Here is a 20,897-nt window from a genome sequence, read left to right on the forward strand (position 1 = left end):
CCCCCAGCCCCTTCTGACCATCTGCGTATGTCATTTAATCGACAGTGGATCGATACATTCGTAACGCATTGTTAGATTGTTTAAATTCGACGCACCGAGCGACAATATCGGGTGACTGTCGAGAAACATCACTATTGGGTCATCCTGATCGCCCCAATAAATTTGGTCAATAAACTTGTCACATTGGGTCTCCCCACAATGAACGTTTCATCTGGTGCCAATGATAACGCCCGCGACGCACTGGGTAGGCCGCCCCGCCAAGCAGCCGTGTGAAGATGGTGGCCGACCCACGCCCAAAGTGCGAGGGCAGGGCAGGAGAGCGTTTGAGGCCCAACGTCCCATTGCGTTTCTTAAGGGACGTTCATTGCATAGGGCTATTTTTGTACAGTCTAATGTTACTAGGGAGTTTGTGTGTGTGTCACACGACTTGAAGTTTTTACCTTGAGATCGAGTACTATAACTCTGAGATCAATACAAATCAATGCTAATAACAAGTTTATTTGGCCCGCAAACTCTCCGGTGCCATTTGTCGAGTACGATAGTGAGTCCGTGAACCGTGCGGTCTGTATGGATGACGGACGACTCAGACTCAGCCTACCCGCATTCGTTGGTCGAGACGGTCTAATTTAACGACGATTAACTCTTCCTTTCTCCCTCCGCCGCCCCATCTGCTGAGCTGAAGAAAGGGGGTCGACAGGGAAAGCAATTACCCCATTACCATCCGCATCCCGAAATCTGGCCACCACCTCACCAGGGTGTTGCCTTACATGACTGTTTCAAATAATTATGTCTTCGTTGAACCCGTCACCTAACTGTGCCCCGGCTTGTTGGTGAGCCTCCAGCTAAGAAACTATCTCAACTACCTCGTGAAAGTGGGCAATTTAGAAATCATTTTTACCCCATAGCTGCTATGTGCTTGTAAAATTATAATTTATCTTTTGGACGTCCCTACGACGTTGTCATCGTGACAGTGTCCCGGGTTTTGAGAATATGCCATCAACTTGATGACCGCCTTCGGGGCGCTGCGCTGCGCTGGGGGCCTGGATCTGCTGGCCGCCCGGAGAGGACCTCTCCGAGGAGGCTCGTCCAGCGACATACACGTAATTATGCGGCCTAGTGAGGGAGGGGGGGGGGGGGGGGGTAGACGCAGGCGGAGGTCTGCTAGTTCTTGTTAGGCTTAATTCGAAGCCAGCGAAGAGCGCCGCACGCCGGCTTGGAGGGCAGGCCAACTGGGGGGAAGGGAGAGGGGGGAGGGGGCGGCGGCCGCCGGTGTCGAGCACGGCCTGTGTCAGGCCGTCGGGCCGGACAAGTGAAAGAGAGAAAAACTGTCCAAACGTTGAAAAATAAACCATAAGTATATCCAAATTGCACGGGCTACAAAACTAATTCCCGAAAAAAAAGCGTAAAAGAATAAGAATTAACTTCTTCAAAAGTTTCTCACTCATAGCCTGCTTGAGTTTTGGTGGTTCATCGGATCCAGGCGAAAATGTCAGTGCTTGTGAAAATGTCACCGGAGGGTGAGTGGTGAGAGGGGTGTTAAGCGCGCCAGGGGTGGCGCCAGGAGTGGCGCCAGGGCGATGAACTTGGGGATCACTTAGAAAGTATGTCCGCCATTCGCCGCTACAAATTTACCAAGTTCAGCATGGGCAGGCTCTCATAGCGCCTGATAGGTAGGCAACACCTTGCCTGCGGTGCATGCGTGTTCTGCGGGCTGGCCTATCCTGAACCTCGCAGGCGCCGGGCTCCGGCATCAACGGAAACATAAATACGAGGATATTTCGCACAATTTCGAGAACACTTAATGGTTGCAGGTAAAACAAGAGTGTGCAACTGCCATGCACATGTTAGTGTTTAACTCTATGGTGCACACTCTGCTGAGACGTTGTACTGGAAATTTGTGGTCAAATTTAGTGGTAAACACTTTTTAGTATAAAAAGGTCCAGGCAAACACTTACAAGTGTGCAATGTGCAACGAAGTGTTGGACACTTTCATGTCGTTTTTACACAACATTCTCGAAATGATGTATGGCCATATAGATGGAAGCCGCGTCATTCACAGAAAAGTGTAGAGATCCCGGACAATATCGTAGTGACCCCTTTTGAAGTTGAAGTAGGGCGTGGGGGCGCGTTGCCTGCTCGCAAGGGGCCATAAAGGCCCTCAAGGCGCCGTGGTGGGAGACCGAAGGCAAGTACTTGATAACTACGACATTGTCCTGGGTCTGTGGGCCACCCTGTATAATGAGTGACAAACATGCACAGAGCGCATAGCACGTTTGTCACGCGCGCGCGCGCGCGCACACACACACACACACACACACACACACACACACACACACACACACACACACACACACACACACACACACACACACACACACATTTCTGTGAGCGGCATGGAATGGCTGCCACACACGTTGGTGTAAGCCTTTTTCATGCCATTCACTTTTAATTAATTGTTGGGGTCGCTCCTTTGTAGAGCATGTCCGACGGTCAGGTCGGGGGAGCATACGAGAGCGAGCCGCTTTGACGGGCGTGCTCAGCGCAATGCCATGATGGTCGAGCGTCAGTCTCACCATGGTGAGGGCGCCGATGACGGCTACGCGGATCACTCGACGGTCACTCCTGTGGGTCACTCGTGGGGTCACTCGTGGGGTCACTCTCGCTGTCACTTGGGCGCCGCATGCCGACTGCCGGCGGCAACCATCCCACGGCTGCTCCTGTGCACTCTCACACGCGCTCACACGCTCACACGCACACGCACTCCTTCTCACTCCGGGCGAGTGTCACCACGACGGTCACGAGCCGGTGCGGGACGGCCGGGCGCGGGGCCTCGGCTCGGGGCGGGCCGGTCTGTCTCCCGGCAGGGGAGTCACTGACGGCGCCTGAGCCCGGGAGGTCCTGCCCCGCCCCGCCCCGCCACCGGCTGTCACTGGGGCGGCCGTGCGCGGCACACCGCACCCCGCCCCCTCTGCTACCTACCCCCGCACTCCTCTGCAGCGGGGCATGCCCTCCCCCTCTCTACGGTATCTCCTTTCCTTTGCTCCTCGCCCGTACACCCACTCCTCATCAGAGAGGGCCCGCCCATGCGGACCGGGGAGCAGCGGCATGAGACAACTGCTCCTGCCCCCCCCCCCTCCTCTCCCCTTCCGACGGCGGACCACTTCCCCCGCCCCGCTTCTCATCTCGTCCTTTTCCCCTGTATTATTCCGATCCCTCCCACGGATGGTCCTGATTGAAGCATTTGATGCAGTGATTCATTCGCCCGCGACCGTAGAGGCGATGAGTGTATCTCTCTACACCGTGGTGTACCCAGTGTACCGTGCACCGTCATCCAGCCGCCCTCCCGCGTCCCGGGGGAACGCCGCCCTCCATGGTGAGGACAGGAATGCCATTGGAGTCCATATGACCCCATGATATTTTCACCCCCGGGCACAAATCATTATATTGGATTCCTATATAAACCGCGACGGCGATCTTGAGTCCAGAAAAATAGAAAACTATAGCAACCAAAACATGGTTACTTCAGCGATAGCCAAAAAGTGATGGTGAAGACAACATGAAAATGGCCGTGAGAACGATAGTGTGGTTCCGATATCAGTACTATGATAGTTAGTTTTGTAACCATACTGTGGTTGTCGCTGAGGTACCCATACGATGGTTGCTATAGCAGTCCACTTCTCTAGGTGTATGGGAGTCCACAATATTCGAACCCCTTCGCCGATTGGGGCAGGTGGTATCTGCCTGCATGACCCGCCGTACCACACGCCACACGGTGCGGGCGAGCGGAAGGGCTGCCTACTCACACGGTGACCTGAGGAGCCCAGCACTCAAGTCTCCGCCGCCACACCTGTTCTCCGGGAGAGGGGAGAGGAAGGGGGGTGGGCTCCGTAGCAATCTGAGGAGGCGCGTGGGAGGACAACGCACATCGAGCGAGCGGCCGCGCCCGGCCGGGCCTGGCCTAGCCTAGACCAGCCTCGCCTAGTCCCGATGGGCCGGCGCCGGCCGCCAGACCGACCGGGCGCACAACACAAATTCCTGGCCTGGCTGGGGCTGGGCTGTTGTTGCCCAATCCAATTATAATGGCAAGCTCAGAAGCCTCGGAAGTGCTGCCTCCCAGCCGGACCCGGCATTCGGAGCGTATGGCGTGGCATCCACCGCCCGCCCGCCTCACAGTGTATCACACCGGCACCCACCCCCTCCGTTCTCCCCCAAAGCCCACGGCTAGGGTTCTCTCTGGTGATGTCAATGATCCTGCCTCGACGAGAGAGATAAAAAGGTCTTCCCGACGCAACACGGACAGCGACAGAAAGCAGCCGCTGGGTGCAGATGGGACTGATCCCAAAATGTGTCTTGTGTTCTACACAATATTTTGACAGTCCGTGACAAATACATACCAGGTGGCTGATTCACGCCGCGCACTTTCGTAGTTATACTGTACCGCATGCACGAGTGAGGGCGGGTTCGGGTTTGTCTATTGCTCGCTGCCTACGGCTCCTTGTGGCCGCGTGCGAGTAGGTAACCAGCCCGCATGCATGCATGCGCTACAGTATAAGTATGGAAGTGCGCGGCGTGAATCAGCCACCTGGTATGGCTCCTATTCGGGCTCACTTTCGAAAAATACACGCATTTTCTAGTGATCTTCATTGCAACGACATCAGGGTCAGGCAAACAGTGGTAGTCCTTAATTTCGCTTTTAACGATGTCGAATATGCGTGGTATTTTCAATACTGTGTCCAAATATGCGTCGTACTCCTTCGTTTGTGTAGTGTCGTTCTCGCATTGTTTCTGAATGTTTCGTTACCGTGTCTCAGTCGTTTCCCGGTGTACACATTGTTGTGTCCAGTTCCACGCACCTCGGAGTCGAAAGTTAATATTCATTGCACCAAGTTGCCTAATTCGCCCCTCCTCACTTTAGAAATTATCGTCTGCGACTCCAGCTCGGCGCCCGCGAGACTCGGGGTAGGCAACCCCGCCGTACACGCATGCACTGTGGGCAAGATGTTGCCTGCCTAACAGGCGGTACGAGAGTTTGCGTAGGCTGCATGAACAAGCAGTCGTGATAACCCTTGTTGAAGTTGAAGAAGAACTTGGCAAGTTCGTACAGCGGCGACAGGCAGACGGGCATACGCTACCCCCCCCCCCCCCCCCCCACACACACCACACGTTACCTTTTCGACGATGCCTTGACGCCAGCCGCCCCGCCCCGAGCGCGTACGCGAGATGTCCGTCCCACTGCCCCCCGCTCCGCCCATCCTGTCCCGGTTACCCGCAATCCTGTTACGTACCAGGGTGGCCTGGCCGTTAGCGGGCTGCCGCGCCGGCTGGCCTGCTCGGGGGCAGCCGCGCCCGCGGGGGCGGGCCCTGGGCGGGCCGACCGGCGGGCACGGTGGGATGCCTCGCCTGCCTCCCCGCTGTTAAGAGTCCCATACCCAGTGTAGGACTCTACCCGCTGTGAGTGCTCAGGGATCTCCCTACCATTACGCCACACAGAAAGCGATGCGATGCACGAGTTGGACTCTCGACGACTTTCAACACCCTGGACAGAACAGGAGCAATTACGACTCATCACATTTTTTCTAGTTGAAAAATCTCTTTGAACGGTTAGCCAAAGGACAACCGCCAGCTGGCGGCATGGTGACCAGGTCGGGAGGGTACTGCCCGGGATGGTCGGAGGACCCCCTCTCCCCCACCCCTCGTCCATTTCCCTCCCGTCCCCATGCTAATGTTCTTATGCTTGTGGGTCTTCGGGACCACAGTTGGACAGCAGGACACACCTCCCTCCCTCCGGACACACCTGCCTGCATGCACCCCTGCCCTCCCTTCAAAGAAAATCAATAATTATTGGTAGGCCACATTAGACAAAAAAAAGTTATTAATCTCCCTTTCACGACTGATTTCAATTTGTTACTTTTTCTGCACTGGAGATGAGATGAAAAATGAAAAACAGCCATGATAGGTTCATAAAAATATATATGTTTATTATATTTAACAACATGGTACTCAATACCCTTAAGATCAGAAATACTATTAACAGTTCATTCAACATTTTAAGAAATACTTATCATTTGTTTAAAACACCTAGCATTTATCACTTATTGTTACTGCTTCCGCACAATAGTACTGTGCATTATCTTTATCCTCTGCTGGCACCAGTGTTTCATAATCTGCATGTTAAAAGCACAGATCACATTAGATTAATCAGAAGTATTAGAAGTTGTTAATAAGCCTTTGGATATATTCCTTACCTTCACATAATTGTGGAGGAAAGATGGGTTGCAAATGACTTCGAAGGAAGACACTCCTAACTTTTTTCATAGGGCACTCAGATGTTAGTGTCATTCTCCACCAATCAAATTTTCTATCAGAAGAGAGATTGTAGTGGGTAAGTCTTTCCATATTTCTACTAAAACTAGTGTAGATAATTGCTTACTTGTTTGTGTGTTCACGAACAGCATCTGTTGTCACATTAATGCTAAACTCTTGAAGAGATCCTCCAGGAGTCAACAACCCAGCTACATCTCGAACTGGTGATGTTTCACTTTGAAAATATTTCAAGGCACTCGATGCAATGTAAGGCACACTGTTTCCAGACAATGAATTTGGCAAGGGCAATACAATCTCTAACGCACAATGGACCTGAGCCAACCAGCTCAGTAACTGACCACAACTTGCAAGCCACTTTTCGCGGGGTACACCTAAGCCTGCCCTGTAATTAGTAAGTTAGGCAATCATATTAAAATTCCATACAGGGAAAAAGAAAGAAAAATTCTGAATACATCTGGTTGCAATAGTAACTTACTGAAGCAAAGTTGGTGCCTTCAACTCATCACGGCCTACAAGACGTGATTCACAAAATATGTAATAATAATCAGTAGTAAGCTTTTCAAGGCCCATTTCAATTACAAGTTCAAGCGGGAACAAACTTCCCTCAATATCCAAGAAATTAGGAGCACTGTCAGCTTGACCAGACACAAAACTTTTTATCAGTTTTGCTGCTCTTGTGGTGTTTTTAGGGCGAATCTGGAGAAAACATCAAAAAAACAATGACAGAACAAGCATATCAAATTGTTCATGGATTATTAAAGAGGTACAAATTCATTTTGTATTTGTTATACATACAAAAGGTCTATTTGCGTCGTTAAGGTCCATGAAAGTAAGATCCCAAGCTGCAGTAAGCTCACGGAAAGTTTTGCACTCTTAAGGAAAAATAAATTTAGTTAAGTAAAAATGTATTCTCAAAATCAATGAAAATATAGCAGTATGATTAAAGGCTTTTTACCAAGAAGCAGACTGAAAAGCCCATCAGTGACATCTGAATTTTCCCGTGTTCCAGCAGTAGCAATCTCTATGGCCTCATTCAAAGAAACATGTTTACTCTCCTCTCCACTGGACTCTTTCATGGCATGGGGAGCAATAGACATACGACCTAAAAATCCTGGAGCGATTGACTGTCTGCCCAAGCTCGCAGGTGCCATGGACTGTCTGCCCAATAATCCACCAGGGGCCATTGATTGCCTTCCTAAAAGAGCTGGAGCCACTGACATTCTTCTGTTGGCTGATAAATCAGAATCGAAAGTTCTAACATGTTTCAAACATATGCAACGCAATAAGTATAAGCCATAACTTTGTACCATTTTGGGCTTGGAGAGCCTGTTTGCCTCCTAAGATTAATGTCTGAATCCGAGATTGAAGTGAATCCTGGGGAACTGCATTATTTAAAAGATCTTCAGAAGAATCCAAATTTGGCAGAGCTTCAGGTGTAACCTTCTCTCTCCAACAGGTAAAGTGCAGTTCAAAAAGTTGGTGCAAGACACACAGCTGTCTGAACAAGTCATGAGCTACACTTCCTTTCCGTCCCACAGCTGTTCGAATGATCTAAGAAAATGTGATATTCTCAATGAAGTAGTGTACAATACGTATTTTAACTTTAAAGAGCAATAAATATGTATCTTACCACTTTGGCAGAAGCCTCCTGAAGGGGTACAGTCACACTGAGCTGCCTCCATTTCAGCTCCAAATTCACAGAAAAAGCAGAACTGTTGGATGCATCCGAGGTAACTCGATGACCATCAATGTTGTACCGACACAGTACTACAGCATTCATCTAGTGGAACCAAAATTATGAAAACTCACTCTTTTGTAAAACATTAACAAGTCTGAAACAAACCAAAATTAAATTTACCATACTCTCAGGCATTTGAGAAATATTCAAGTGACTTTTCTTCATAATTTGAGGGTCCATTTCAGGAGATGCTATTGAACACATGCCCTGGGATTCAACATAGCTTCTTGACCACCATTCCTCTGAGGCATGTTGACACAGCATTACCTTAACTTTCTTATTGACTTTCATATGAAGAGATGAGCTTGAAATATCGGCATCCAGTACTGTAAGGTCATTCAAAGTACTGTTCCCATTCATCGACCTGTTCTGGGATGTAGAATGTGCCCCTAGAGATTCTTTATTGATTCCACTATCAAGCAGGCACCACACATCAAGGGCTTCTGAACAATCATTGATGGCATCACTGCTCGTGTTCAAGATATTTCTGAGGCAAAAATAAAAACAAACTTGATGAAAAATTTGCAACACAGGATACATTTATATGAGGAAACACTTACGCAGCATCACTCATCTTTATAGGTAGATGATTTAGTTCTCCTTTTGGCCACTGATATTGCTTCCGTTCTGACACAGACACATCAATATCATCATTTTCGTCAAATGGGGCAGGCAAGGGATCCCCACCTAAATCAACGTCTGATTCTAAAAATAAGGAAAATAAAATATTCAAGTCAAGCAATCAATTTTAGATCTGATTACCACTATGATTAATTACAATTAAAACAGGAGAAACAAATTGAGAAAAACGTCAATGCTCTACAATGAGACTTACCGACCGATTCATTAATTTCATCCCGTACATCTAAAGGCAATGATGAGGTACTAGTCTTAATATTCTGGAAGGAAACAGTGAATTGAAAGAGCATTTCAATAATGTCTTGATCAACAAAAGATAGATCACATACCGCTTTGTAGACAAGCACGACATCTGGTGTGAGACAAGAATCAGTTTCAGAATTTCCTTCATAAAGGAGTGCTCGAAGATATGAAGGAGGATGCATAATCTGAACGGCATAATTGTCGTTGTCAGAGCCTACGACTTCACGTAACCTCTCAACTTGACAACTGGCGTCCACAACCGAAACCGGCATTTTTCACAGTACAATAGCACAATTGTTCAGTAAGCAATCAGCATGAAAAAACTCAACCCTGAGGCAGAGATATTTAAGCAATTCAAGCGGATTAAGTGACAATCTTCAATTGAATTCAGATTAGACAGTTGATTTCACGATAATACCTTGCTCAGAAACACTCTACTTATCCTTAATAACTAAACCAGGAATCAGGAATGCCAGAAAAAATACACTCGAACCAGCCAAAGAATGCTTCTCGATAGCATGGATGATGCGCGCCAAAATACAATTAATGCTTGCTATCAACTATAGGTGGCGCTGGTGCTGGCCAAGGCTTTCTGCTTTTTACAGGGTATCCAATTTTGCCCCAAGAACTTTTCAAAATTGTAATTTTTGCTGAGACTCGATTCTTATCGGAATAAGGTGATATAAGTCTCATGAAAATGAAACAATTGACACCACGAAATGTTTCAAATCACGGTTTTCATGTTCTCTATGTATTAACTTTGTACATAAGTATTTCAATTTAGGACAGTGACGTTGGTGCAAGTAAGACAGTCACCTGACAAGTATTTGTCAGCTGATGTCAGATCCCTCAGCGATTTGCCTTTAATTTGTGTAAATTGCATCTTTTTCTTTCAACATGGCACTACATTCAGCAGCTAAAGGAAAACTGATTGCTGTAATTGGAGATGAAGTGAGTTTTTGTTAAAAAATGTGCCCTAAAACTTGAGTTAATTGTTTTGTTTTATGAAGAAGGGGTTATGTTCTTTTACTAGAATTTTTAAAATCTGACAAGATGTTTTCATATTTTCCCTTCAGATACAATGAAGTTTTTAATCTTTTTTTAATTTTTTGAAAGAACTGATTCTGACATGTTGTCAAAGTTTCACGTATCTGTATGAATGAGACAATCCCAATTCCCATCCAATCTTGGCATAGGAGAAAAAAATAATGCGTGCCTGTAGACAAAAGCTTTCAGGATATGTTTGACTTTGCTCAACCATGTATCAGTGTTACCGCAGCCTTATTATTTTCCTGCTTCTTTTATTTTTTTCAGGACACTTGTGTCGGTTTCTTATTGGGAGGTGTTGGTGAAATCAACAAAAACCGCCAACCCAATTTTATGGTTGTTGACAGGAGTAAGTATTTGTCTTCTGAGTGCTGAGTCGTTAACACTCTGTATAAGATGTTTTTGCTAAAAAAAAATTTTATGATTTAGATACTAGCATAAGTGAAATCGAAGAGTGCTTCAAACGATTTGTGAAAAGAGATGACATTGACATCATTCTCATTAACCAGAATGTAAGTTGAAAGACGTGCCGGTTATTATATTTTTCTTAACTTTATGTTGGTTTTAGACATTTTAAATTGTACCCCAAATATTCAAAGAAAGTTCTTTTTCATCATCTTTTAATGGCCTCAGGTTGCTGAAATGGTGAGACATTGCATTGACAGTCACACACAGCCTGTGCCTGCTGTTCTTGAAATTCCATCTAAGGACCATCCTTATGATGCAAGCAAAGATTCTATTCTACGTAGAGCGAAGGTATTCTGATTTTTGTGTTTTCAGTATTTGATTTGTGACACATTGCTGACATACTGATTTTTTGTTGTATTTTTTCTAGGGCATGTTCAACCCTGATGATGTCTGAAGTTCATGCATACACTGCCAACATTCCATGTAATTGCTCCTTTTACCTACGTGGGAACGGTCCACTCCATCTGTAATATAATATTCCTCTTTAGATGCATTTTCTTTTTCAAAAAAAGAAAAGAATGGTTGCTTCAGTATTATGCTGATTATGTTTTGTGATGCACACATTGTCTAATATTTCAGACAATACTTTTAGACATAATGATGTATCTAATTTGTTTTTCAGTTATTTTGGCGAAGGACATTAATGTGTTGTCCACTCATACTGTAATGCTGTGTAGAACTTAGGTTGTTTGTTGATTCATAAAATTATATTGTTATTGTGGAAATTATTAAAAATGAAATTTGATTCATTCGAACTGAGTTAAAATTTTGTTTCAGAATAGATAGGGTACTGCATCCATGAGTTAAAAGAAAATTTTACTGCCTTAAAGATACACTTAGGGTTGAAAAATCCCATCACACGATAAAACAATTTGCCACTTCCTATATACATACATAACTGTACATTTTTTTTTTTTGAACCTGTTCAATAAAAACCTTTTCATAAGGTAAATAAAAAATCTCTTTGAACAAAAACATCTCAATAAATTGCTATTTACAACACTTTCTAATAAACAAAATAAACTTCCAAGACAAATTCATACAAATACTGTTAACAAATTACCACCTGTTTTAAGAAATCAAATTAACAAAATGTTTGAATAGTACTACAAAAATAAATTATGGTATTTGTTCCATATACAACATGTACAAAGGATTTTGTACAACAGTGTACAGGTATGTATTACTCTTCAGAGTTTGTCAATCCTTCCCATTTCACTAAAACCTATCAGTGTTACTTCACATACTTCTACTTCATTAACATTTGATCATTGTGACAAGTAAAACTGATTGATCATAGTGGAATGGTAACGAAGAATGGAACTAAAATTAATCAACCCAACATTATTTTTGCTCTTAAAAAACCTCAATGAATAGAAAGAAACCAACATAGCACATAGCAGAAAACATCAAACCCATACCTTAAAAATTGACTTATCATACGTACATTCATAAACATCAATACAACAGTACTACAGACATCTTGCTAAAATTTGACACACTCTAAAAAGAGTGGCAAACAAACCGCAGAAATAGTCTTCTTAACAAAAATTGCTTTTAAAATACAAGCAAAGCACTCCAGAAAAACTACAACACACAAAATAAACACCTATTGATAGAGGTAGATGAGCTCTAAGCCCTCTGACTCATGAATGGGGTGAATGCTCCTCTTTGACCAAGTCCCATTTGAATGTGCTGCAAATGAATCTCCACACAGTTCTGAAAGAGTTGCTGATTGGCAGGGCTGAGCCTCGAGCGTATTTGCTCCATGGAGCCTTGCACAACTTTTAATTCGTATGGACTATGATCTCCCTCCGACAAACTCTGAACGTTGACAGACTGGGTAGAAAAACATAATTTTGTTAGTTATAAAGCTTAAATTGGTATGGATGATCAAATACGGTACATGTCATGAATTGGGAAAAGATTTATCCTTACCTTTACTTGAAGCATAAGAGCGGTTAAGTCTGTGATTAGGTCAACCATCTTTTCACTATGTACAGTACCGTGATACTTCTCCAGCATTTGTCTGGCATCATCTCGACTGCGGTCACGCAAGTGTGATGGTGTAAAAAGAGCTGCTGTGTTGGTATCTGGGGCAATCTGAAATCCCCAATATTAAAATTTAGATAACACCAAGAAGTTTTCTAGGAGCTGACTAGTCATTGAGCAAGCAGTCAGTACTCAAAGAAGTTTATATGAAAGTGACATACCTCAAAGCACAATGCCTGCATGTTAGTCAGATAACGATGCAAGTCTGAATTTAGCCTCTCCAAATCAATAACTGCTGATGCATATTGCCGTTGGAAAAGTTCTGTAATTGGCTCTCCAAAAGACTTTTTCCTTTCTGCATCTGCATTTAAACTTCTCAGGACTTTAATTTTTCCTTTCTTTATGTTAAGGATCTTTTGCAATCTGACCTGTGGGTAGAATATATTAATTAAAATGAATGATGATGCAGTAAGTATTTGTTCGGTAAAAGTAAACTTTGGAGCAAAACCATACCAAGGTGTCCAGCAGCTTAGCAGGTAGACCATTAATTCCTGACCGCTGAGCTGAAGAATCACTACCCAGGAGCCCAGAAGATAGAATGCTGCTGATACCAGATCCAAGTGGAGTACCACTTTGGAGAGATTGTCGAGGTCGAAACTTGGAGGCAAAACTACTGAGGGAAATCATTTCTGGGGCCTCAGTTGACTGTAATATGTCCAATAGTTAAGTATATGTTGCGCATGTGAAACAATCAAGACAGAAGCATTTAAACTTACTAAGACTTCATAATCAGGAACAGAGTGAGTCCCAAGGCCTGGCCTTTCAAAAGTAATTCTGTAAGTATTGTTGGAAGTATCAACAGCATCAATTGATCCTGTAAATAGCCCATCTTGAGGTTTACGTAAGCGAGCTGTCACCCTGGTACCAATTACTAGCTGAAGCGGTATCTCATCAGGTAATTCCCTGCATTGGGAGAGATCAGTCAGCTTTCGCTGCTGAAGAAGACGAATTTTGGTACGCTTCAATTCAAGTTCTCTTCTTTCCTCTTCAAAAAATGCCTGAAATAGTAATATGATTAAGAACAGTTGTTTAAAGGAAATCACTTTTTGAAGGCTCTGCAACTTGAAGTACTTACCACAGAGCATCTTCTAGGTTTCCCCATCATGCGCCTCATTTGACACCATTCTACTCTTGACAATTTACGAGTACGCAATTGAGGAAATGATTCACGTAAACAGACCATAAAATCATTATCCCCCTCAAACAAAGTTCTGCAAAAGTAACTAGTATAAAACCCAATATCAATTAAATAAGCCTTCTGGTAAGCTTTAAAATATGCTACACTTACTTGTCTATATTACTGTAGAACCATTCATAGCATACCCATTTATGTGCTTTTGGAAGTTTCAATAAGTTCCTTAAACGCATACCAATTTTTTGGCCGAGACGTCTGTCAGGTGATGTTTGCAGTTCAGGGGGGTCGGGTGGTGGTTTACTGACAACAGGCTTAGGAGTCACAACAGGGGGAGCAGGAGGTGGAGACGGTTCCCTATGACGTGCAGCTGGTGGCTCCCTCACTTTAACAGGTTTCCTCTCTATCTTCTTAGGTGAGCGAGGACCTGGAGTTCTCTTCGGTGAAGGCTTGGGAATTGTATTTACAATGTCGTCATCAAAAAATAGCCTATTTTTCTTCCGAATTCTAGCAGGCTGTGAAATAATACATAAAAAAATAAGAATGGAGATGGGCACTTGTTACAAGATGAATATACATGAAAGAAAAATAGAAATGTGAACAAACACAGTACTTTTGGTTCCTAGGCTCATAATTTATCAGACATTCTCAAATAGATATATATATAGACTAACCATTCCTCTCCGGTTTAAGACCACTTGTGATTTCTGCGAGCTTTGAACAGGGGATTCTCCAACCCTGAAGAGACCAAGAACACTTGGTCCAAGCATCATATTGCCATCCTCGTCAGCCGAATCAACTTCGACTTTAATGTCAGTATCCATAGGCTCTTGTTTAATTACAGCCATTGCACCGTTTTTGAACGGAATTATGTCATCTGCAACACAAGTTTCATTTAGCATGCAGTAATAATAGATTAATGAACAGAAAAAAAAAGAAAAAGTAATTCTGGATTCCTTAAAGTAAAGAGAACATTAGTCAAACTGCTTCTTGCAACAGATCAGTAACATAAATAAGAAAGAAACAAATACCAGTCCAGATGAATTTTAGAACAAATAAAAAGACATCACCCTAGACTTCAAAGACTGATTCCATCAGGGAGAGAGAAAAACTAGAGTACACCTAGCAATGGGATAACAACAAGTAAGTCCTACTACTGACAGCATAGAGTTAATTAAGGTTGATGATAAAGCCATCTGCTGAGCATTTGGTACAATCGCTCGCAGGGGGTTAGAAACACAATCTAGAATTTGGCATGAGCCACATAAAAAGTTCATAAGTACAATGGAGAAATTAAGTTTATTTATGCTCAGGAGTGATTAATAAGGCCTAAATTGTTGTTACCCAATAAAGACACACGGAAGCAAAGTACAGAGTGTGGGCAACAACAGTTTCTTAAGTAACTCAAGGAACATTTACCTGAGAAACTCATATTGAAGTTTTCCTCCAACTCCAATTCGTGATGAGCACACGTAAATGTAAGAAGGAAAGCGCAAAACGGTCGAACTTTTTAAATTCACAACATTGGAAGCCTGTTTACGTTTTTGAAATTCAATTCGAAACACTTTGGGCTTCAAAGATAAGCCTATTCCGCCTTTTCTAGCTTCACTTAGTGGCATGGAGGCGAAGCATCCTACGAGGCCAGGGCTGTGACCTCAGTAACCACGCGGTATCTCCCTGTATATTTTCTGAGATTGGCTCTCGTATACAACAACGAGCGAAAGTCAATAAAAAATAACACACTTCAGTCATTTTCTATAACATCTCACGTTGCTAAAAGTGGCTCAAAGCATGACAAAAGATCTGGAAGCATATCTAGGCAGCTGTGACCGGGTTTGAATGTGGTGTTGTCTCCGTCTGTGTGGCGGGACGTCTGCTCGTGCATATTCTCGTACTTGAACTAGAATATTTGCAAAAAAATTGGATATTCCTTGACGGGTAATTAAATCCCGATATCTTATTATGTTATGACACCTTTCTTCGCCACCATCATTCCTTACACTCTTCGCACACATTGCCCTCTTGCTAAATCGGTATTCCCCTGTAATTCACAGATTGAAAGGTTATTAGGATTATTTTGATTATTATTCCCCTTTTTAATATATTTTGGATTCTACATTATTTTCTACACTCCCTTGATATTGATTGGATCATTTATACATTCTGTTAATTTTATATGTTTTGCCCCAATATTTTATCATTGCCATTAATCTGTTTTTATGAACTTTACAGAGTGCAGCTTTGGAAGTTGAAATGTCAAGTGCCCTGCTATTGATGCTATGTTTCTTATTAGTTAGCTTCTTTGGTCTATCATGCTCCATTGAACCTGTGTCAACTACCTTTGCTGTAGCAGGTGCAATAGCAGCTGTTGGTAGTTACTATGACCAATCATGGTGTAGATTGCGGGAGTGTTGTGATCAGTATTCTGTTAGCACTGATGCATCAAATATAACGGGTAAATGTGAAACAAATTTTGTTACTTTTGCTTGTATTTGTATCTTAAAACCAACAATTCAACTTGTTCCCTCTATCAGCCTTTCAAGACGTACTTCGAAGCTCTGTCTATGGTCAACATTTAATGCAAGACTTAGTTGTGAGAGCTTTAAAAAGTCATTTATCATCTACTGATCCGCCAAAAGCTCTTACAATTAGTTTTCATGGCTCAACCGGCTGTGGTAAATCCTTTGTCAGTCAGTTCATAGCACAGTCATTATTTGTTAAGGGTATGCAAAGCAACTTCGTTAGAAAGTTTGTTGGTGGTATAGATTTCCCTGATCACTCTTCTTCCATGGTTCATTTGTACAAGGTAAAGTCCTCTCAACGTTTTGGTGATTGACACTTTGACAATGTCTATGAAAGTCCTGTTTTATTATTGTCTTTCAGCTTCATCTCCAAAAAGAAATAAAAAGGATTGTTGAAAAATGTAATAGAGCGCTTTTTATATTTGAAGATGTACAGACGATGCCACCTGAAGTTCTGGATGCCTTAAATCCTTTTATTGATTACCATAAAGAAGTTGATAAAGTTGATTACAGGTACAGCATCAATTAATTCATCAGTTTTGTACATCTTTAATACTGGTTGTATTTTACTGAGCCCAAGACATTGAAGCCCTTTGGGATCAGAAAAGATTCATAGGTTGAATATTTAATTCCATTTCAGTTTTAAAAAACTTGTGTTTTACTTTCCTACAGAAAATCAATTTTTGTGTTGCTTTCCAACACTGGAGCTAAACTCATAAATCAGAAAGCTTTGGAGCTTTGGTCAAGCGGTAAGCAGAGGGAAGACATTAAACTTTCAGATTTTGAAAATATGATTCGCACCGGAGCTTTCAATGAACCAGGTTTGTCATATTTCATAATCAAACTTGTTTCAGTGAGTTATAATGTACATTTAAATACAAATTTAAATTTTGTAGGTGGTCTACAGAAATCTGGTGCCATATCACATGCCCTCATTGATATTCATGTCCCTTTTTTACCTTTGGAAGAAAAACATGTGAGAATGTGTATTCGGGCTGCGTTTAAAAAATATGGATATGACTCTCCACCTGATAATTTAGTACAGTAAGTTTAGGGCTCAATCTGTGCAACAAGATCTGTTCATATCCATCACTCCCCACAATTTTTTTTTTTTTTTATTCCAGAGAAATCTTGGATGATCTCACCTTTATGCCAGAGGGTCAAGAATTGTTTTCATCCTCTGGATGTAAGAGAGTAGAGGCTAAAGTTGGATCATCTGTTCATGGGAGGGCCTTCATCAAGTTTTAAATTGTCAGCACTACTGTTTTACTGTTTTATAAATGTGAGTGTTACTGATTGTGTGTAAATCCCAGGTTAAGGGACACTAAGAAAATAATTCAAAGGGTGTCAGACTTTAGGGCTTTACTCAGAACTTAACAAGACATTGTGATGAAATTTACTTTTTTTTACACCACTATATTGTGACAAGACATTGATTAATTTTTACTTGTATCAGTGGCACCAAAACTACTGAATTCTTTCCCAGGTGTTTTTCATTTGTATAATTGTTATAATTGATTTCATTTGTAAAATCAGTTAAGAGGCCCAGTGAAATTTTTTTATTAAAAGAATCTGTGATATAACTATTTTCATTTATTACTTAATTACTCAGAATGAAATACGCAATGAATGAAATAAAAAAATATTATAACAAAATTTTTAAGGTTACTACAGGTTTCTTCTATTCCTAATTCCATCTCTTACCCTATTCTGGAAATTGCTGCCTCTTCGTCATCCCAAACTGGATGGTTTAGTTTGGTCAAAATTCTCTCTACATTTATAGAATATACTGTCTGTGAAAGTACAGCACTTCTATGAGTCTGCAAAAATAACAAGCAAGGACAGTAAGATTTACACATGTTAATTCTGTCCAGGTACCTAATACATCAAGGGGAATTCTCACACTCACTTGTAGGGCATTTAACAGATTCCATGCAGAAATTGGTGGCATTGAGTTTGGACCACTCTGTGAACTACAAGCAGCCTCAAGAACTTCACGATCTTCAACCTGTTCACATGTTTCTTTAAGTCTTGTTAAATGAACAGAGTCGAAATCCTCATCCCTCTTGTCTCTTCTATTCTCAATAGTTTCTTCTTTAGTGTTTAATATTTCAATTGGTCTGAGAGCAAATTACGAGAATTGAACATAGGGCTTAGAGTGCAGTGCGTTGATTGCTAATTTAATTACTAATTACAAAGATGAAAAGTCTCACCCATCAAGGTTTGCAACATAAGCTGAATTCCTCAACCAGGGATTTGGAATAGAAGTTCCCATGCCATGAGGAAAGTGTTTGGAGTGTGTTTTAAAGGCATTTCTTTGACTAATCACAGCAACAAGTAGACTTTTCAAGAAATGCTGTAAGGTAAAAAGTATGTTAAGTACCTCATCATCATAATAATATACGAACCTGAATGACCTCTTAAGAACTTTGTTTACCTGGACAGCACAAACCATGAATTCTGCAGCAGAATCATTTGCACCCTCCAGGCCACATTCCCACGCTGCCAGCATGAGACGTCCCATTAAGAAAGCTTGGTCAGGCAAAAACAACTCGTGGGCGCAGTTTCTTTGAGGCTCATCATTAGGTTGATACGTAGAAGGACGTAGAGTTGGAAGATAATCAACAACTTCAACGGGCTAGAAAAATTATCTAGTACAGCATAATACGTTTCACAAGATACATCAAGAGCAAGATATAAATACCAGCATGTGGCTGACCTCAAACCCTGTCCGTTCCGTATGGTGTCGCTTTTTACTCAACCTTTGTCTTTTTGCACTTTCACTTGGGGAGGGGCAGTCAGAATCATTGAATGCAGGTGCATTAGGAACTACAGCAAGATGCGATCCTACAACTTTTGTCCGTGACATGTGTGCTAAGCCTTGGCATTTTTGAAAGAGACATAATAAAAATTGATTGTGTAGATGAATTTGATCCTTAGTTAACTGTTTTCTAGATTCCAAGTCAAACTCCTCTTTCGTAATCTGAAATATGTCATGGAATGGTTAACTGTGCGTAGCTTTAGTTATAGCAGCGGATTTCTGAATCCACAAAAGTGTTTAACTGAAAAACATACCTTCATCTTAAACCACTGTTTCATTCTTTCAAAATACCTGCCGGAAAACAAACAGTTCGGATCACAAATCACAATTAAGAAACACTGGTAGGAATTTTGCTGAAATTTAGTAGAATTATGAACTACCTTGCAGACTGATCTCCAAGCACTTCTATCAGTCGAAGGCGTGCCATATTCAAGTCGTCAAGCTCCGCCATTTCCAATGTATTTGTTGTTTTTTGTTTTTAATTACGGTAGTAAACAATTTGTGATTAGGGAGAGAAAATTCTGTGTAGACAGTAGAGGTTAGTTTCCATGTTTGGCCAAATGGTACCAACTACCAACATAAAACCTTTCCCATAACTTTGATTACTTTTAATTAATAGTTTTAAAATGTTACCATATAAACTGTAAATAAATTGAGATATTTTAGAAAGTAATCAATCCAAATCTCATTCGAGAACTCTTACGTACGCGCACCGATGGTTATGATGGGTTAGTGTGGTACGGGAGGCGTCTGCTAGCGAATAAACGAAAACGAACCGCATCGCGAATGCGCTTGAATCGGCTGGTAGAGTATTGTGTTTGGAAGAATTACCGATTTGGGGCCTGTTCCGCTGAGTTTCTGCTCCGCACATCCCTTCAAAGATAGAAGATATCCTCTTGGTGAGTTTCAGAATTTAGTTTATCTGATATAAATGTAGATAACTTTCACAAACATAGCTTTCGTGAACATTGACATTTGGTTTGGAGGTTAGGTTGTTGTTGTTTTGTTATTTATCTTGCGGGTAGATCACTCGGATCACCGCAATATTTCTTAGTGAAAATAGTTTTTGAAATATTTTCTGCCTGCTGTAATGGCCTAGATGATAATTTTTTTTTTTAACGATGGAAGAGGGGAACCTACAAATCCTTCATAGCACCTTCCAAAGCACTTTCTCAACTGGACATATTAAATGAATTCTTCTGCTCTTATTGAGCTCTACTCGTTAACAGGCAGAATAGTGTTTGATCATCATTTTCCTATTAATATTGCCTTTTTTACTACTATAATTTAAGAGAGTCTCCAAAGATGACATTCAATGATTCACAACGGTTATCACCTTATCATACGTTACATGAACCCTTATTGATTTTCACATAGTACAGTTCTGTACCTATTTGCGTCTGTTTTGTATTGTTTGTCTTATTACTGTATTCAGAATGTACATCACACCACAGCTCATATTATGTACGTTGATGCACTGCATACGTTAATTACTGTTCCATTTTGGAAAACCAGGTGAAAGTTGACATTTCTTCTCAGCTCCTTCAATATTTATTTTCTAAATAGAGAATCAAATGTTCATCTTTTGTGCAACGCAATTTTGAACATTTCTTTTTGTACTTTTCCATTTGAATCTGGCGGTGTTGGTCCGCGCCGGCTCGTTCTTACGGTCGCGACTAAACAAATTGGTTCTGTCTGACGATTAATCATTGAATGCACCCTCACCCCCTTCTCCACTCGATCAAGTGAGACGCGGATTCTCACAAGCAAGAAAGTTATAGAAGGAAGGGAAATCGGCATCTGGAATATTTTCTTGGCGCCGTGGTGGTGAGACTGCAGTGCGCCGCCGCGGCAGCTGCTGCCACCTGTGGGCGGGGAGGGGAACAAGGGCCAGGGAAGCCCGCCGCCGAA

General features: G+C 42.4%; 6 protein-coding genes across 8 annotated transcripts in view; 2 read left to right on the plus strand and 4 right to left on the minus strand.

Annotated features, from left to right (window-relative positions):
- The window catches only part of LOC113205851 (chaoptin), an 11,250-nt gene extending 8,350 nt beyond the window's left edge, over positions 1-2,900 (minus strand). The window contains exon 1 of the mRNA XM_026421624.2: positions 2,574-2,900. Coding sequence (XP_026277409.2) covers positions 2,574-2,576 — 3 coding nt within the window. The 5' untranslated portion in view covers positions 2,577-2,900. The remainder of the gene's footprint in view (positions 1-2,573) is intronic.
- A 3,053-nt stretch (positions 2,901-5,953) lies between these two features.
- Positions 5,954-9,496, minus strand: LOC113205874 (uncharacterized). The gene is made up of 13 exons (XM_026421652.2): positions 9,363-9,496; positions 9,031-9,274; positions 8,898-8,961; positions 8,623-8,767; positions 8,183-8,549; positions 7,955-8,104; positions 7,632-7,875; positions 7,280-7,555; positions 7,120-7,196; positions 6,800-7,020; positions 6,431-6,706; positions 6,246-6,358; positions 5,954-6,164 (listed from the first exon to the last, which is right to left on the minus strand). Exons 2-13 carry the CDS (start codon positions 9,214-9,216, stop codon positions 6,079-6,081), a joined length of 2,205 nt encoding a protein of 734 aa, XP_026277437.1. The 5' UTR covers positions 9,217-9,274; positions 9,363-9,496; the 3' UTR covers positions 5,954-6,078.
- Positions 9,497-9,726: 230 nt separating this feature from the next.
- LOC113205858 (V-type proton ATPase subunit F) lies at positions 9,727-11,214 on the plus strand. Its single transcript, XM_026421632.2, has 5 exons — positions 9,727-9,895; positions 10,259-10,340; positions 10,421-10,503; positions 10,625-10,747; positions 10,827-11,214. Exons 1-5 carry the CDS (start codon positions 9,842-9,844, stop codon positions 10,851-10,853), a joined length of 369 nt encoding a protein of 122 aa, XP_026277417.1. The 5' UTR covers positions 9,727-9,841; the 3' UTR covers positions 10,854-11,214.
- A 44-nt stretch (positions 11,215-11,258) lies between these two features.
- On the minus strand, positions 11,259-15,282 carry LOC113205855 (protein lin-9 homolog). The gene is made up of 9 exons (XM_026421629.2): positions 15,063-15,282; positions 14,318-14,520; positions 13,800-14,158; positions 13,587-13,722; positions 13,228-13,509; positions 12,965-13,156; positions 12,673-12,879; positions 12,398-12,562; positions 11,259-12,298 (listed from the first exon to the last, which is right to left on the minus strand). Exons 1-9 carry the CDS (start codon positions 15,073-15,075, stop codon positions 12,092-12,094), a joined length of 1,764 nt encoding a protein of 587 aa, XP_026277414.1. The 5' UTR covers positions 15,076-15,282; the 3' UTR covers positions 11,259-12,091.
- A 137-nt stretch (positions 15,283-15,419) lies between these two features.
- LOC113205856 (torsin-1A-like) lies at positions 15,420-17,833 on the plus strand. Of its 3 annotated transcripts, none has more exons than XM_052269313.1 (7): positions 15,420-15,581; positions 15,876-16,098; positions 16,178-16,449; positions 16,527-16,678; positions 16,838-16,986; positions 17,062-17,209; positions 17,290-17,833. In XM_052269313.1, the coding sequence occupies exons 2-7, from the start codon at positions 15,897-15,899 to the stop codon at positions 17,411-17,413; spliced, it is 1,047 nt and encodes a 348-aa protein (XP_052125273.1). In that variant the 5' UTR covers positions 15,420-15,581; positions 15,876-15,896; the 3' UTR covers positions 17,414-17,833. The 3 variants fall into 3 exon arrangements, with proteins under 3 accessions (XP_052125273.1, XP_052125272.1, XP_052125274.1); XM_052269312.1 differs by having other exon boundaries at positions 15,464-15,676; XM_052269314.1 differs by having other exon boundaries at positions 15,516-15,705.
- On the minus strand, positions 17,741-19,732 carry LOC113205857 (transcriptional adapter 1-like). The gene is made up of 8 exons (XM_026421631.2): positions 19,694-19,732; positions 19,367-19,627; positions 19,241-19,277; positions 18,885-19,148; positions 18,603-18,803; positions 18,379-18,521; positions 18,075-18,285; positions 17,741-17,985 (listed from the first exon to the last, which is right to left on the minus strand). The coding sequence occupies exons 2-8, from the start codon at positions 19,435-19,437 to the stop codon at positions 17,866-17,868; spliced, it is 1,047 nt and encodes a 348-aa protein (XP_026277416.1). The 5' UTR covers positions 19,438-19,627; positions 19,694-19,732; the 3' UTR covers positions 17,741-17,865.
- Between the last annotated feature and the right edge of the window lie 1,165 nt (positions 19,733-20,897).

Source organism: Frankliniella occidentalis, unplaced genomic scaffold (genome assembly GCF_000697945.3).
Source record: "Frankliniella occidentalis isolate FOCC.00 unplaced genomic scaffold, Focc_3.1 Scaffold88, whole genome shotgun sequence".
Lineage (NCBI taxonomy): Eukaryota > Metazoa > Arthropoda > Insecta > Thysanoptera > Thripidae > Frankliniella > Frankliniella occidentalis.